We start from the raw sequence: 18,583 nt of genomic DNA on the forward strand, positions 1-18,583 counted from the left end.
GGAAATTTTAATAAAAGTAAAAATTTGATGATGATTCGCCCCCTTTGCTTCTTTTAGTGGTTTGCATTGGACTTTAAAAATATAGTCATTATCTTATGTATTCTTGAGATTATTATAGGTTAAGGTTAAAAAAATTAAAAGCACTGTTTATAAAATAAGTGGTTAAGAAAGTTTTTCATTTTCTTCATGATTATTTATTAAGATATTTTATTACTTAATATTTTAAATATTTCATTTTTGTCAAAGTTGAAAGTTTGCGCGGAGCCGAAAATTTATGTACATATAATAAAATGTATGTGGAGCATTAGGGCTATCAATTTCTCTATTTGGAAACAGGCCCACAATTAGTAGGCTTATACAAGCATATTCTTGGCTAATTGATGATGCCCACTTACAACGCAGCTAGATGGGTTTTTAAATAAATTATTAATCGTGCGCCCGCTCGCTCTCGTCCGCGCGCAGAGAGAAAGGGAGAAACGAATGGCACGCGGGATTTTGATCGCGCAGCTAATTAGGATGTTTGAATTTTGTATCTCGCTGTACCGGTTTATATTGTTGCGCTTCTCGTGGGATTGACATTCGAGATGAAAAATCGTCTCCTCTCAAAATACCGAATGAGTGCTGGAGCACGCCTGCATGCTTTTCTGACAATTGATTCGACGAGAGCGAGCTCCGTTTCCGGGAATGGCTCATGGGTATTTTTGAAACCAAGTTTTTCCTTTCTATAGTCTCAGCAGCCGGCGAAAATATTTAATTTGATCAAATAATTGCACAATATTCAGAAATACGGATATTCAAGCTAAGAATTTAGAAATAATGTAATTTGGAAAAATAATTATTTGCAAATGAGTTAAAAAATTAAATAAAATTATTTTTAAATAATGAAGGAAAAAATGAGACATTAAACTCTATTTCGCTCATTGAAATTTTAAGTATATCACAAAGTGTGAAAAAGAAAATTTAATATAGAAATAAAGACCTGCAGAGACTGGCCAGAAAGCAATTAAGCTTTTAAAATGACTCCACGGCTGCGGCATAAAACAAGTACATACCAGTTTACTTTTGTTTTAAATTTTAATTGTGTATAGATCTTCATGCACAGTAATTAAAGGCTGTTGCTTTAATAGCTGAGAAAATGGTTTGGTTACACAACAAACACACCTGTGACGAACGTGTTTTTATTTATAATTTCTTCGAGCCGAGAGTGAGCGAGCGGGAGGGAGAGTGAAGAAGAAGTTGGACCCAGCACTCTGGTCGGCGCGCACCATCAGGCAAATTAACTTGTTTTTATTAAAATTAGCCGGCCACCGCTCATTTTTCTGCTGCCGTCACCGCCGTGAACACATAAAATTAATTTTATGCGAAATCAGACTCTTGCGTGGTGACGTGGCTTTTTCACCTCAGGCGCCTCCAAAAAAACACTCAACACGCTTTTTTTAGGCTAAATATTTTATTGAATCAAAGACATTGATTAAAAAAAAAAGGATTTTATCTTCATATTTTGAACTTCCAAGGTTCCTATGCAATTAAGAATTATTGACTGTAATCAGCAAAGAGTACCTGAGAAACTGAATTTTTGGAAAATCCAAAATTTTGGCATCCAAAGGCAGTTTACCATATATCTGGTCTAAATGAAATAAAATATTTTAATGCGAAGAGTATTTTTAAAACCCAAGATAATAGAGATACATTTCAAAATTAAACAATGATTTTAAAATAAATAATTATTAATTTATAATTATTATTTTGGGCTGTGTAACTAAAATATTGCCATTGTAGCTTACGAATTCATTACTCTTCATTTCATTTAATTTTATTTAATTATACATAATTAAAAAATTTTCTTAACACAATATTATTTAAGATTTTGAGCTATTAACGAATAAATAAAATGATAAAATTAATTTGGTGCTCTCTGGAGACTTTAACGTCTGCACGAGCAGAACCAAGGAGGACTCTGCCCTTTTGGCACTTTTAATTTTGGCCGATGGTCCTCTCGGTACTTGTATATCCGGTCGGTTAATCCCGAGAGGAATGAGGCAGCGCACGACGGGGTGCCTGAGGTCTCGCAGGATGATGCCATCATTAAACTCAGCTGGCAACATTAAAAACTATAATAAATAACACGTCACCGCCCCACCCTGGTGCGCGTTGCCACAGAGCGAGCGAGAGAGAGAGAGAGAGAAATCGCCTTGAGCCTTTGGTTCCTCGGTTCGGCCAGGACCTCCACGAAGCTGCGAGGGGCCCTCGGTGCCACATCCAGACCACGGATCCGACCCCTGACCTTCCTTTCCGACAGCATGCGCACCGCCCACGCACCGCCGAGTTCAAGCAGATATTTAATATTAATTCCACGCCGATGGGTGATTAATTGCGGCGATGGTTATTAGTTTATTTGAGAACGCTTTGCTGTGTGGCGGCTCCATAATAAGTGAATTGTTTCACGCGATCACCGAGTATATACTTACAGAAAATACACACACGCGCTCAACATGTGTTTAAACTTTTATTATTATATTGCGAGATATTCTATTAAGATATTTTCTCGAGATGTTAAAAGCCCGCGAGAAAATCTCTTTGTTGATGTTCCTCATAATAATTATAAAAAAAATTTGTCTGTCAATTGTATAATTTTCTTAACTTTTGGAACTTAAGGTTGAATTATATTTTATATTGCAAGCACTCATGATATAATTTGATGATATAACAATTATTATTGTTATATATTTGTTTTTGGTTAATTTTAATTACAAAATAAAGCTGCTTTAGTTTCAGAAATTTGACCAATTTCGTATTACATACTTTTTTACATTTTCCATTTGCTTTAATAAAACGAATTTTTAAGGAGAATTCTCATTTAATTCCGCAGTCATTATGCATAATGGATTCCCATCTCAGGGAAAATCTGCTTTGGCTGAGAGGTGTTATCGATGCATTTCTGCATACTTATTTCACCAAGTTTTTCTACAACTTTTTTTTCAAGAAAAAGTAGTCCCAAAAAAATAATAACATTGTAATTATTTAATAATGCGCTTTTAGTTCATGTTTTCCAGATGAAATCATCGTCTTTTATTTAATTAATATATTATATTGATATTGGTGCTTGTGCTTTAAAAGGATTGCTGTGCAGTTTTTTAGCAATACTTGGACGATTTAATGAAAAATATTAGCAACCGACCGCGGTTGTACGCCTGGCAGATGTGCACTGCTGCTGTCATTTTTTACGTTTTTTAAAAGCCCAATGTCGTACGTGAGAGCATTCATTAAACGCACAAATTTCACCTTGAAGTAGCTCTTGGTATAAGTTTTATTTCTACCATATTAAAAATCATCATAAAAAATCAATTTTTTTTTGAAAATTTTAAAATTTTTAAGCAAAATTTTAGTTCTTCTGAGTTCTACAATAAAATCTTGTTCCAGGGTTTAATCATATTTTTACTTTTGATAAAAGGAATTTTCACTTTTCTAAATGAGCGGAAAATAGACAAAGTGAAAGTTTTTTTTTGCCTACTTTTTATTTTATTACAAAACAAAATACTTTTCTAGTCCGACGAAATTCAAAAGCTGCCATTTAAATGTTTTTATACTTTTTAATGAAATATACTTTGATAAAAAAAATTTGCGAAACTGCGAAAATAATTATTTTTCGGATGCATTTCTTTGTTTCATGTGGACATTCCCACTCTACAGCAGCGTCAGCCGCTTGACCTTCCAATTCCTTGGCTTTAAACTCCAACCTGTATTATCCAATGGCCCAGGTAGGAGCCACCATGCAGGCTGAATTATCTATTTTGCCCTGGACTTCTTCAGCTGCCGCCATTACCAAGAGGGATGGACAATTATAAAGATATAATTAATTTAGAAAGACCAGGTGAAAATTTTGTCTCCAGCAAAAATAATCTAATCTTGCTCTTAACAAACTTAATGGATCTTTGGCATTTTTATGTATAAATATTTTGTTATGAAACTTTCTAATAAAAAATAACAAGGTCGCCATGGGCATCGAAGGTGCGGAGGGGCTCTTCGGAGAATTTGGTCGAAAGGGCCAACATGCGGGGCCGACGCACATCATAAATGCCGAGCCGAGCGCCCCCCGTGTTATTAAATTCCGGCGCGTTTAATAAGTTGTTCTACCCTAAAGGAAGCCTCCTGGTGTTTATTTATTAGCCGAGTTGCAAGGTGTGCGGGCAAGGTGTTAGTGGATTGGTTGTTTCACACCCAAGAGCCTGGGTGGTCCATACTGGTAGGATATGGCTCCCCACCCAACTAATTACACGTCTTTCTCATCCAATCTTACTTCAAATAACCTGATAGCTCTATAACTCAAAATTTATTTATACACCTCTCTCGCGCACAATCTTTCATGCTATGCACAAGGAAATTTTCTCTTTTTTTATTTAATACACTCGGCATGCCATAGTCCATAAAAACACACACGACCGTGGAAAATTACCCGCCTCTTGGCTGAATAGGAAATTCCTCTCAACTGCTGGCAGCTCCATTTTCAAAATAATACTCGCCAGAATTCTAAGGGGATTATTTATTCTGGCGACACGCTCATTCATAAGCTAATTTGAGATTCTTGTGCGTGAAAAAAATACGCCATCCAACCTAATCTCCAGCAATCTTGGCAGCACTCAAATAAATAAATTAAATTTTTTCCCATTAACGTATAAAATAAATTCATGTTGAAATTGTATTCAATAAATATAAAAAATCCCCAAAGTCCAAAGTAAATCAAAATTTAAATTATGAATTTGACTTCAATTCAATTATCTAGTACCGATTTGCCGAGTTTCCTTTCCTTCTTCAGAGAAAGAAGAGATGACTGATTTTTTTTCAAGTACCCCTAATTAAAAATAGTGACACTGGGATCTGCCTTTTCCTTTCTGAATCTAAAAAGAAAAAATTTTAGCATAAAATATGGCCCTTTATTGTTATAAACAGCACAAACGTTGAGACATAAAATATTCTTAATTTGAGAGAAGGAGTTGCACTTGTAGACACGTTATTGGAGTAAAAAGCTCGCTTTTTACTTGTCCATTTTTGTAACAATTCTACCAGTTTTGGTCACTGTGATGAGTAAGAAAAATAATACGAAAACTTGCAAAAATTGTTGAACCATTTTTTTTAACAAATCCAGAATGAAAGTGTTAGAACATTGCAGGTCGCCAAGTAAATAAAGTCCAGCTCAATAAAAATTAAAAAAAAAAAATGAGTGATTGGGAGAGGGTTGCAGACCAAAACAGGTAGAACTGTTTTTTATTTCAAGCTCATATTTGTCTCCAATGTTTTTAAATCTTTATTATTTAATTCCTCTCAGTCCATACAAAAATTTTAAAGAGAGAAGAAAGTGTGTCACAATTACTAGCAGATGTTTGCTAAAATGACCGACATCAAAGAAACGCACGGCCGCCGCGGTGCATCCGCTCTTCCCAACAATCACAATAATTCACAAATCCATTCTATACTAAACCTTATAAAGTTATTAAGATTATTTCAGTTCAATCAAAGGGCACAGGAACGATCCCACTTTTTGAAAATAAATTGCTCTCAGATTTGCTAATTATCGAATGATCACATAAATATAGGTATATAATCATAAAAAATTACGTCGACAGATTTAATTTCTACAAACAGCAAGCGGAAGGTGTTATAGGCACTTTTGTCTGTTTGATAGTGTCATGCACAAAAGCGATTTATCTATACTCCTTATGCAAATTCCTAAATTCTAGTGACTCGCCATTCGCGCACAGATCCCAACTCGCCGCTCACTCTCGTCGGTTTATATTTTTAATTCAATTTTTACGTATTTTCTCTCGGTGGCTCGACAAGATCAAAGATAAGCCTATCGACACGTGTAAAGGGGCCGCCGTTCCTGACAAGTTTCGCAGGTCACATTGCAGCACCACTTGAAGCGGCACCGGCAGGTGAACACGTCCTTGATGTACCTGGAGTCGTGACCTCTGCCGCAGCACAGCAGGTCGCAACCGCCGACCCCCGCACTGCTGCCATTGCACACCCGGCCTTGCGTTCCCAGCGAGCCGGTGCGGTTGTTGAAAGTGCAGAAGTCCGGCGAGTCCTCCGAATAGACCTGCACAAAAAGTACACGAAGGGTTAACATAAATTACCCTGCAAAAGAAAGTGTTTTACAAAAAGAGATTTTCCAAATTGGATACAAGAGCAATGTTTGGGCTTGAACTGACCAAATTTGACAACATTTTGTGACAATAAGTCTGTGAAGCACGAAAAAAACACCTGAAATGGGCTAAATAGACCAATTCTTGACATGCAGGATTAGCGGGTTGCCTAAATATGGCACACAATCTTGATAAATTTGATTCCCGTTCAAGCTTTTGTACCAATTTTATTCAAATCGGAAGCTTTTTTAACTAAAATTCAGTTATAAGAAGAAGAAAAATGTGAAATAAAAAATAAAATCCTTACAATGTCCTCCCTCCCATGTGGCTTAATGGAAGGGTCGCCGGCCGCCATGAAGCTCCTTCCGTCGTTAGATGGCAGCACTTTGATGGCCCCGTCGAAGTGGTCCTTCAGCCTGTTGCCGATATCCCTGAAAGCTGGCATCTTGCTCCAGCAGGTTTTCAGGGTGCAGGAACCTGACAGACCGTGGCACTTGCATTCCAGCCTCATGTGGTTTTTCACCGCCTGCGCCGAAAACGAGCTGCTCTAGGGCAATATTCTTTTGAACTTGTGAACTCACCAGTCTCCCAGCGTCGTTGTTGTGCAGCATCACCAACGTTTTGATGTCGCTGCGTTTGCGGAAGGGCGCGTCCATCCACTCCCTGGACTTGCGGACACCGTAGTTGATGTTGTCGCCGCAGCCTCCCCACTCCCAGTCCGAGTTGGCCGAGTTCTCTGGCTGATCCAGAGCGGCCAGTTTGCGCTGCTTGTTCCGCTTCAGGCCCTTGCCCTTGGGCTGGTGGAGGCGGTGCTGCTGCTTGGGGGTGGCGGCCGCCGCCAGGGCAGTCGCGTGCTCCGCGCTTATAGTGTTACTCGCACGATCTTCAAATCAAAAGGAGAATAATTATCGAGTTATTTGGGAAAATTATTATTTTTCAAGAACTCACTTTTTGATTTCTTTTCACAGCCACAGTCCAACAAGGAACCGGTGGTGCACGCCCTGGTCACCGAATAAGTCACACCTGCCGCGGTGATGGCGTTCACAAAGCCACTCTCTCTTGTATCTGGTTAAAATAATTATAAATAATAATAAAGTAAAAATATTGTATAAAAAAATATTTATATTTTTTATAAATTAGAAATTATTTATGAATAATTTATTTTAAAACTGAAACTTTGGTTAAACGTACCACTCATCAAGACCATTCTGAGGCTCCGTTTGGCGGTGGTGCAATTCCAACGGCGGTTGCGGAACTGGAACTGACACTCCTTGGTTCCCAGCTGAGCCCCTTTCGCCAACTCCTTCACCAGGCCAGGCTCTTTGCGGCACGTGTCAGCCAGTCGTGGTCGCAGCCGCTTTGTCCGGCGGCAGATTACGTGCGGGTCGGCCAAAACTTGGTTGCTCACGGCCCTGGAACATCCGGGATCACCAAATTCAACAAAGATTTTAAAATAAATTTTATCAAATTTGATCATTTTTAAAAGCAATGTGCTAAAATTTATTGTTGTCATCTTTGCATGCTTAATTTATTAATAATGAAAGGAAATTTCGATTTTGACGACAGCAATTAATCTCCATACCGGAGCAATAGCGCGTGAGAACCGTATCTGACAACTTGGTGCCGCCTCGACATCATAATTCGAGCATTAAATCGATGCCATGCGACATTTGAATCGTGAGAAAATTAATGAATAATGAGCCTAAGTAGTAAAGTGTAATAAAATTAGCGGCCGGCGTGTCGGTCAAACAGGCGTGGTTGCGTCAGGGTCCGGCGGCCGAGCGAGGCGCCGCGATTGGCGAACGCTTGGTGCCTGAGCAACGCCTCCATTCCCTCCCAGACCTGGTGCTCAGGGTCCCCTGCCTGACTGAGTTGAGCAACGTTGCGTCTGCTCGACCAGACACACAATGCCACACAAAACGCAACTCTTTATTTGATTGAAGATGCAAATAGTTTTTTTCCTCAGGACCGAGCAAAAGAAAAATAAATTCGAACAAGTTTGTTAATTTCCTTCTCCGAATGTTCACTAAAAGCACTTTCGAGAAGCAAAAACTAATGGAGTTTCATTTTGATACATTTTTGGCAAATGCCGCGCACGAGTGAGCGAGCGAGCCGGATTTGTTTTTATTATCATCGACACCACGCAGTCTAAAGGCGGCGGCGGCGGTTTTATTCTTGGCTCATTAAGAGCCGCCGTGCGAATGGCGTGGTTCTGTCGGCAGCGCCGGCTGCCCACGTCTGTCAACAGCTGAGCCGCAAGGTCTCCGTCTTAAGTGGTCCCATAAAACACTGAGCTGCGAATTGTGGATTTGACGATGTGAATAATTATAAAAGAGAACCGAAACAAGAAGTGCTGAATTATATAATTTCCCCAACAAATGACAAAGCGATTCATTTTATGTTTTCGAGTTTAAATTAACTGATCGAAAATTATAACAAATTGAATTTATGGATTGTCTATTTGGGCAGAGAATGCCCGATAATAAATAAATAAACATCATTGAAACTACAATTTAAACAAATTATTGAAATATATTATATGCATAAAACAAACGATTCAATATTTTATTTTTAATAAAGAAAAGATATTCATAGAAAAAAAATCGAAAACTGTGTTATCGCTTTGGATGGAAGATTGAAACTCAAAATTTCAACATAAATTCATCCATATGTATTGATATGAGAAGCATCCGCAGAAAGAGGCACTAAAATGAAGTTTATTACTAGATTAAACAGGGACTCCGTGTAGAGAATTTTTTTGTTTTTAAATAATAGCCAAATGCACTATTTCACAAGAGAAGATAAATCAAATAAAAGTATATAATTTTTCTATTTACATTAAAATAGCACATAACAAATTTTGAAGAAAAAAAATGGTTTTCTAAAAAAAAAAACTATTATCTATTATTTTTACTGGAGTAATGTAAAGTTGACTTAAATTTATTGAACCTTCGAGCTTTTGGGAGGAATGAATTAATAATCTTCAGCACATTCAATTTGTCTTTTGTGTGAGACTAATTGCCAGAGTGCGGCGAGCAATAAAAGCGTGAATGAGCTCTAGGCGTTCCAGACAGTTTGATATTAGAACACGTGCGCGCTGCAAAGGAGCGTTTATTTATCAATGTCGCGACGTTGGGCGCTCATATCGCGCATAAGAAGCGCGCTTTGCGAGACGTAAATCATGTTACGGCGAATGACTGATCCGGCCGCAGTGATGGACAGACGCGCCGAGCAGACACGCGGACGGACGGACGGACCGAGTTTGTACGCGCCGGCAATAAAAAGAAAGAGCGCGCGAGGCATTGCGCCACACTTGATGGAAGTGTGTTTACGAGTTGGCTGGAAATTTTTCGTGCGAATTCGGCTGACACCCATCTATCAGAGAGGTGAAGTCACCACCCCGAGATTTAGCTGCGCTGCGAAAACAAATTGTTCCCACTCGCCCCGCTTGCACTTTCTTTTTAATGCATCCTGGCACTTTTTCCGTCTGCTTTTCTCAGAAACTAGAACGAATCGTAAATTTTGAAACAAGAATTATAGAATCGGTTTTGAGAAAAATACAAATAGTATAACCTCGTAAACCTCGAAGACTGAAGTTTACACATTGAGAGCTAGTGAAAAAAAAACAAGAGGAGGAAAAAATCTTACTCTGTCAATGAGATATTTGATCAAAGTTGCGTAAAATTTCACAAATACAGATGAAATAGAGAATTCTAACCGAAATCGTAATAGTCTAGAAATATTTAACCCAAAAATAAAGTTCCTGGAAAATTTCTTCAAAATTTTGGTCTAATTGGAAAAAATTGTGGCTTCTGAGTGTCAAGAAAGCCTAATTGGAATAAAATAAAAATATACCAGATTGGAAAGCGCCATGAAGATTAAAGAAATAGTCAAATTATAAAATTATGTCAATTCAAATAACTTTTAATTATTTTTATTTATTTGTTTAATCAGGAAAAATGTAGAAAAACAAAAGAAAGAACAGAAATCTTTTTTCAAAATTGCATACCCAAGCTAGTTGAAGAAACAAGATTGAAACAAAAATGCATTTTTTGGAAGACTTTCACAATTAAGGGTTGATTCTTGGCGATTTAATTTAAAATGAGCTTTTCCTCAAGGGATTTTTTAGTCGTTTATTGTTTCATCGAAAAAACCGGAAAAAAACTATGTCCTGCTCTGCTCTACATGTTTACATTCTTCACAGGATAAAATCACAATTTAATCGAATTGCGTTTCCATTTAGTTAATACACTGATTACTCGTTCAAAATTCACAAAGCAGCTCAGTACAAATAAGTCAAAACATTATTTAATTTTATTTCATTTATTTAGCTTCTACTTTTTACAAAATTACTTAACTGCAATTTAGTGTAATAATGAGCTTTAGATGCAATCCGTTTCTTAAAAGCTTGAAGCATCGCAATCTTTTTGAGTGGGGTCCGTGAGAAAAATGATTTGATATATTTGTTCCGGTTCGAACGAGCCTTAATGAAAAATAAATAGGCAGCTACCTCGGTGCCCTTCCTGTGTCTCTCGCTGCAAGGTGTGCTTTCCTGTGTGTTTGCGTCGAAAAACCGAAGGAAAGTGAGGGAAGTGTGCTTTTCGGGCCCGCTGTAAAACAATGACACCGATATTAAATACATCAAGTGCGCGCCGCCGTGTTTGCTTTCAGCTCGTTTATTTTTCTCACTTTCTGTCAACATATCCGTAGCAAGGCCGCAGCCTAAGGACTTGATGGTCGCGCGAAATCAAGCGTGAAATGAGCTCCGAGTAATTGCAAACATAAATCGACTCGACGCTGAATGCAAATTAGCCTTTTTTGATTATACATTCAAGAGTACTTAAGGCGGATGTTGTCGGGCAGAAAAGTTTTTCTTTTTTAGTCAGCTTTGCGATGTCTTGGAATTATAAAAGTCATCATAAAAAAATAGCAGCAGGGAATGAATTGATATTTTGCAAAATGTAATTGCAATTATTGCAATCTGATGCTCTAACATTTATTAGTTAATTGCCTTATTTTTTTCTTCTTTTTTAGCATAAGGAAAAATTATGAAATTATTTTTACCATTTTTTTATGTTAGAAATGAAATGGGGTTCATGCAGTGATCGGCTCCTAGTTCATTAATTCTTTTCTTATTTTATGTTTTATTAAATATTTTCCCACAATAAAAAGTAAATTTTAAAATAAATATATTATTTTCAGCAATAAATTTGATATTTTATATAAGTTGCGTCCTATGAACAGCTCACATATAACAGCCCAAAATTAAAACCACTCCCTGAATTCAATAAAGTGATCAGTTTTGTGGTGCTTTAATTTAAAGCCTTTAAACAAAGTTAATACAGAATGAACAAAAAAAATACCCTATTAGAGCCATGAAGGGGGATAAGGGAGCACCAATGCAACTAAATCGCATGTTTTTAATTTTTAATATATTTTTTGGAAATGAACGGAGAATGTAGAGATTTACAAATAAACATTTGAATTTATTTTACAAAATTACACCTTGTACAGAGGTGGAAGCTGTGCCGCGGTACTGATGTTCGAGGCGGGTGGCAGGTCATTTCACGGTTTAACAAGAATAAACTTAATTCTTATGAACGTCCGGCCTGTAAATCCCTCGCATCCGTATCCTGAAGTCACATATTATTCCAAAAGGAATGATTGATTTTTGCTCTTTCACATAATATGGGAAAGATGCACATTAAATTTTCTTTCGGCAAAAAGAATTAAAATGAAATGAATGTGCCTTGAAAGATTAACCAAATAAATTGAAAACTAAAAAATAACGTTATTGCTAATTTTTTAGACTTCGCCTCAAAGACCTCTTCATATCAAAGTTTAATCAAGACGTTTTATTATTTGTTATATCCACAGTATAATTGTAAAATTTAAGCTGGCTAATATTTAAATATAATCCACCTAGAAAGTTCCCACAGCAGCATCAAGATAGTTGTAAAGTTAAAAAATCCAGCCTCTGCATGTGTGGCGCGTCTCAGCCGAGCGACATAAATTGTTTCTCTCGAGGAAATTGAGCAGGACCACGTTTGGTTTTTTCGAGTTCCCTGACACTAACGGCCACTCCATTGAGTTTTGGGCCGCACTTTATTTGTTTTTAAAGTGCGTCTTTCACGCGCAGCATCAATTTTCCCCCGAATTTTAAAACCCCCGGCGCCAAATGCTGCAAGAGCGCGCTGGCCGTTTCTAATTTTGGAGGAACGACCGCCCCAGTGACGTGTCCGACACCTCATTATCCACCACAAATTATTGACACGCATTGTCTTTTTCCAGCAGCAACCTCGCTCCGACCATCTGACTCATTGAGCCCAAATAAGCCGGTCCTCAGCGTCATGAAATTCGAGAAAAAGAGCTCTTGGGGGGCCGTGAAAGATTTAAAAGATTTGCTCTTGTTTGGTAAATTATTTGACACAACCGTGAAGCGTTTTTATTTTATTTAAAAATTAATTCACGTTTGGTTTTGAATTGAATTTAAAACTTCTAAATATGCTTTCATCTACTTCATATAATGAGCACATGAGCCAATTCAGATAAAAATATTTGTCATTCATAAGTTCCTATGCAAATATATTGGCATGAATATTTTAATTTCAAAATTGAAAATCAATCAAATTGATAATGCTAGAGTTATTTAATAAAGAAAAACTTAATGAAACAGTAAATTAAGAAAAGAGCTAAACATTTTTTACATTCTGATTCAGTTTCATTATTTATTATAAATAATTTTTGTTCAATTTAAAAAAGAGAGAGCTTGAGAATAACGCCGTTTAACTGAAATGCTTTAATTAGGAAATGTCCGCACAAACTACGAATATGAATACTCCAGAGCATAAAACAATTAAGAGTAAACAGTCACTAATCTAAATTGCTCAAAAGGCGGTTTAAGTGCTTCAACATTTTGCCAGTAACTTAGTTTATGCTCCTTTGCACTTCTTTTTTTTTGAATACAAAAATAATTCTATAAATTGCGTTGAGACAAATAGAATATAGAATCACCCCTCCCCCTCCTAGATGGACCTGAATAGATGATTGAGATGATTTTAAAAATTTTGACATTAATGTTATTAATTTCGTTTTATTTCCTTTATCAATGTTACTTAAGCACTACATAAATTCCTAGCCCATTGTCCTAAACGACGCAGACAGTTTCAAAATCAACCTATATAGTCTCTATCTTATCATAATTTAAGCCCTTCAAATCTTCAATGATGTCTTCAAGTCTCATCGGCTGGCAATACTTCCCCTTTTTGAAATGATTCACGCCCTCATCCCTGATTGCCCATGCTGGCCTGGGCGGTGTCCAAACCACTACCAGCGAGGAACTATGTCGTCGCCATCCGCCCTGATCTTCAAATTGACCCCAATCCAGAAGGACAGCAGTAAAATTAAGGGACGTGAGTAAATACCGGTCCTTCAGCATCACCGCCTTAAGTTAAGAAACAGACAAGCTTTTTATTCAAGATTTGGCTGAGTGAGTTCCTCGAGGTCAGCAACGGCAGCTATACATCCTCGACTGATCCAAGGCGCTCAACCTGATGCCGCACAAGCTCCTCAAGTTAGAGCACCAAGCGTCCGAGGATAGCTTCTTAAGTGATATGAATTGTCTTGCTCAATGTAATAATTTATGTTGGATAATTTAACAAATGTTTCGTAAAATGCAATTTAATATTTTCAATTTCAATTGAACCCTTATCAATTTCATATCAATTTGAAATTGGACAGGGGATGAATTTTCCTTACGTGGCTCAAAAATCTGCCTTGATTTAAAAATTTGAATCTGAAATTTAGCTTTGATCGCGTTCCTGCACGGTTGGTGACGCTATTCAAAAGTTGCCAAAATCAATCATAAAAAGTAAGTTCCAAATTTCCAGAACAAGTAGAAAAATTTCTAAATCGGTCTTTGTGTTTTTCATGAGTACGAAATATAAATAATGAAACGTATTTACAACTTCACAGATGTGACCTAGAAACCTAGAGATGAGACCTGAGAGCAGAGACGACTATACACCCGAGCGGAGCGCAAGCGCACGATTTTCAAAAACCCTCAGCTCTAGCGCAAAGACCGCATTGTATTTTTAATTTTTAATAATCTCGTATTTATTTCGTTGCATAATTATTTACATATATTGTGATTAAAAACCTAATTGTTCTGATTTTAAAATTATTATATTATTCCATAAAAATTATTACTGAAATATTTTGTGAAGCATAAATATTGTGGAAAATAAAAATGTAATTAAATTTTACACATAAATTAATATTAAAAACGTCCCTTGATGACGCCTAAATTCATGCTTATTATGAAAATATAAGTTGCTTGCATAATAAATATTTTTAAAACATGTTAAAATAACAATTTTATAACTTGTATTATATTTTAAATCTTAAAAGAATGAGAAATGTTATTTTTTTCCTGAAAAATTATATAATTTATTTATTAATTTTTTATTTATTATAAAATAATTTTTTAAATATTTTTGCAATTCTTTGTAGTGGCATCGCGGCTCCACGATAAAGAGCGTGTGCCGAAACTATTTATATCAAATATCATAGTAAGCCCACTCTCCCTATGGACGTCAGGGCTCTTGAGCTAATATGTTAGAATGGATTGAATGTGATATAAAATATTTGAAATAACAACAAATTTTTAATGTATTAAACTAGTAATTACTACCGGCATGAATAAAATATATAATAACAAAATTTGTGTATGTACAACAAGTACGCCTTTGCAAAGAAGTGGAAGCTGTGCCGCAGTACATTATGGGAAGCATGTCAGTCCACGGTTTGGAGACTTATTACGAATAAGCGTCGCGGCCGAATTTCGTTTTCTGTTTTCTTAAAATATAGATTTTTTGTAATACCTGTTAAAAAATTTATTTCAAATTTATTCACAATTGAAACCAATGTTCAAACTGAACCCCACAAATTGTAGAGAAACTTCGGGAATATTTAATTCACTTAGCGAAGGGAAAGAAAGGGTGACAAAAGAGGGGTTGATGCGAGCTGGACTTACCACCAGAGTCCGGTGACGGGCGAGACGAGGATGATGCAGATGACGAGGGACCTGAGGTCCATGGCTCGCTCACTGACAACAGGCCATGCACAGCAGCGTCGTCGGCGAGTGTTGCGGGGGCGCCGTCCAGTCAGCAGGACTCATCGGGGCCGACCGGTCCCCCTGTATTTTTCCGTGAATTGCGCTTTGAGCGCGGACGAGAGAGCGTTCGCGCCGCCGACCGCCAGCACCGAGCAACCGCTCCGCGAGCGCCTTCCCCTCGCGCCTACCCCTACCTTCCGACGACTGATTCAATCCTTTCGCTCACCTAGCCGTCGTCTCCCTCTCTTATTCGCTTTGTTTTGTGCCGACAAAAAGCCCAACCGTATGTATGTACGTGCACTGATCTTTTTATGTATGTTTTGCTTTTTTTTCGATCTTATATCACGTATCAAAAGATTTCTCCTGATCTTTTCCTGTTCTGATATTATAGAGAGATTTAACTTTTGTAATTTTCACGTTTGTGATACTTTTGAAATTTTCTTCGCGTTTATTTTTTGTGCCATGTACTATATACAATTTTGAGGACCGGATTCACTATTGCCAGATTTGCAGATAAGCAAATCTGGCAATAGGACTCCTGGAAAAATGTATGGCCATTTTTTCTAGCCCACTCATTTCGAAAGAAATTAAATTATTTGTTCATGACTTGTAAAATGCCATGTTTCACGTATTGTACTATTGGATTTTAGAACAATTCAATTTGTCCGACCCTGTCTCACCCCACTATCAACTACACCAAACCAAAGCTTATATCAGTAAACACAGGTATATTAAGGGCAAGGGTCGTTGGCATCACAAATCACTTTACTTGTCTCCCTCATGACATACATGACTTGTATTCTGTATCAGCCGCCTTCAAAAATTCTCCTTTTGGTTTCAAATTCTGATAATAATTATTCTTTTGCTCCTTGATTTAAAATCTCCATTTCTCTGAAGGCGGAATAAAATCCTGTAAAGCCTTCAGCCTGATCCTTATTTTTCCAGAAGGCTTTCCACAAACCACCAGAGATCGTGCCGAGCTGAGCCATCATTTTCCAGATCTGATATAGATTTATTTACAGATTTGAAAATCTGGAGAGTAAAACTTCATCCTAATAATTTATTCAAAAAATTTCAAGATTTTAAATTGATATAATTATGCATTCTCCCATTCCTATACATGTTTCCTAAGACCAAGTGCGTTAAAATTCATTTTCCACATCAACATTCCACTCAATAATTAATATAAAATAATTAAATTTGCATGTGAAATTATTATTAATTATTCTTCTCGGTCAACACAAAAATTTTAAATTGGAAAAAAGAGAAGAAAGGGTTTACAATTAACTACAATTAATCTGCTATGTATGCTTTAGAATCTACTGATTTTAATTTGTACTTTTTTTTCCTAGATCCAAGTTTATTTTATGACAATTTTTTCTTTCTTAAAATTATTAAAATAAAATATAGTAAAAAATAAATTTTTTTTTCAGCTCTAATGGCCGGTGCACTCCTCTATGAATTCAAAGTGTACAGTCCTTTAACAAATGCTTGCTAAAAAATCATCTGGCGATTTGGCCTTTTCAATTTTCTAGGATTTTAAGGGATTCTGTATGAATTGATATATTTTCTATATTAAGGGAATACTTCAGTAAATTTCTATTTGTCCTCGAAGATAAACTGAATCAAGAGGATAAAAAATAAAATGAGATGGTATGCGCCGGGCAGTATATACAATAATAAAATTACGAATAATGAAATACAACTACTTGCATGTGCTGTTATTTGGCGAGCATCAGGAATGTTGTCCATCCTTCAAGCCAAGAGGAGCTTTTGTTTCAGGTGCTGCCGTGTGTCTTTGCTGCTTTTTTTTAAATATTCCAGCTATGCGCGGCTACCAAATAATTGCTCCGGCCTCTCCGCGATTTTATTCACCAGGGTCTTTCATTCTTTCTTGATGCCAACGAGTTTTTTCTTTTCTATTTTCGGCCGCTTTTCGTTGTATATAATTCTGCGGAATATTACGCTGAGCCCTTAAGTAAAGCAGCGGCATTGAATTTTATGAAGTTAAATTACATGTCGTAATGTCATGACAAAGTAAACTTCAGCAAAGAACATCGAAGAATATTCCAGAGCAATTTTTTGCCCTGTATAATATAAAAATAACCAAAGGAGAGATTAGTTGATATAAAAAATACATAAGAATGCGCACAAATTACTTTCAGTTTTCTGAAGAGACTCACTGCGGCGGATTGGAGTATTTTTATTTTAGCAATTTTAGAACAATTCTTGATAAAACTGGGGCCGTTTTCTCTGTAGCAATGGATTATTTTAAACTACTTAGTAAGTAAAATTTTTAACAATTTGGCAAATAAGCCATTAACAATGTTTTTCTGTTCAACAAGGATCGCTATAATAATGGATAATACATTCCCAATGCGATTTCCTTCTATTTTTCATGTTTAGTTGAAAAATAACTCATTCTCAATAATTAATTTATTTATTTAAAGAAATCCTTAAAAAAAGAGGTTTAAATTTTTTACTAAAATTTCTTAATTTAAAACAACTATTTTTATAAAAATTTATTTATATGAAACAAAAATTTTGGAATTTCAAATTTTAGATGAACTCGGGGATTTGGGTTGAAAGAATGTGTTTGAATGCGTGGCTAAAATCGTCAATTAATTTTGCGCGAGCACTTTGGGTAATAATATGGTTTTAAAAGCATCGCGTCAAAAATTTAGCGGCCGGACAGCGGCAAATAAATTCACGGCTGGCGAAGTGAAAAAGCGCACGAATATAAAATTTAGAAGCGAGTGAATTTATATTTATGTGTGCGAGCGTGTGTGGTGTGCATTAAGCTTCCTATGGCCGCGCACGGCAGCGAGGATTAAGTCCTGGCTTTTAAGACAGAGAGCCAGAGTTGCGCATTATCATTTTGGCAAGGTTGATTGAGGGAAAAAAGGTTTTACTGCTCGGCATATTTCGCATGTCCTTTTATCAAACACTTAAAAGTCCATGCATTATCGGTTGGTTGTCTGCGCGACGCGCAAACATAGCTATATACGCACAGAGAGCGATCCTTGAATGTGTCAGCCGCGCACATTTATTTTCACCGAACAAAAAGAAGAGCCCTAAACTCGCAGACACCACAATATATTAATAGCTCGAAAATGTCGTTGACATATGATTCCCTCTATAAATGTTTTAATTCATATTTCTCATTCAGGCCCTAATCTATATAAGTCGTTGACTTTGGTCTCTTTTTAATTTTAAGTAATAAATAAGTTTATTTTTTAATTAATGTAATGAATTTGGAAGAAATTGACGTAATACAATCTATGCTTTTATTAAAGGTCAGATGAAAAAGGGTTTAAATTATTTTCCA

At 36.6% G+C, this 18,583-nt stretch overlaps 1 protein-coding gene across 1 annotated transcript; it reads right to left on the reverse strand.

The window, feature by feature from the left end:
• Window positions 1–4,894: 4,894 nt before the first annotated feature.
• LOC132194472 (protein Wnt-6-like) lies at window positions 4,895–15,437 on the reverse strand. Its single transcript, XM_059615769.1, has 6 exons — window positions 15,175–15,437; window positions 7,332–7,552; window positions 7,089–7,205; window positions 6,722–7,023; window positions 6,448–6,666; window positions 4,895–6,094 (listed from the first exon to the last, which is right to left on the reverse strand). The coding sequence occupies exons 1-6, from the start codon at window positions 15,234–15,236 to the stop codon at window positions 5,849–5,851; spliced, it is 1,167 nt and encodes a 388-aa protein (XP_059471752.1). The 5' UTR covers window positions 15,237–15,437; the 3' UTR covers window positions 4,895–5,848.
• Window positions 15,438–18,583: the final 3,146 nt, after the last annotated feature.

Source organism: Neocloeon triangulifer, unplaced genomic scaffold (assembly GCF_031216515.1).
Source record: "Neocloeon triangulifer isolate White Clay Creek 2 clone unplaced genomic scaffold, ASM3121651v1 ptg000006l, whole genome shotgun sequence".
Taxonomy (NCBI): Eukaryota; Metazoa; Arthropoda; class Insecta; order Ephemeroptera; family Baetidae; genus Neocloeon; species Neocloeon triangulifer.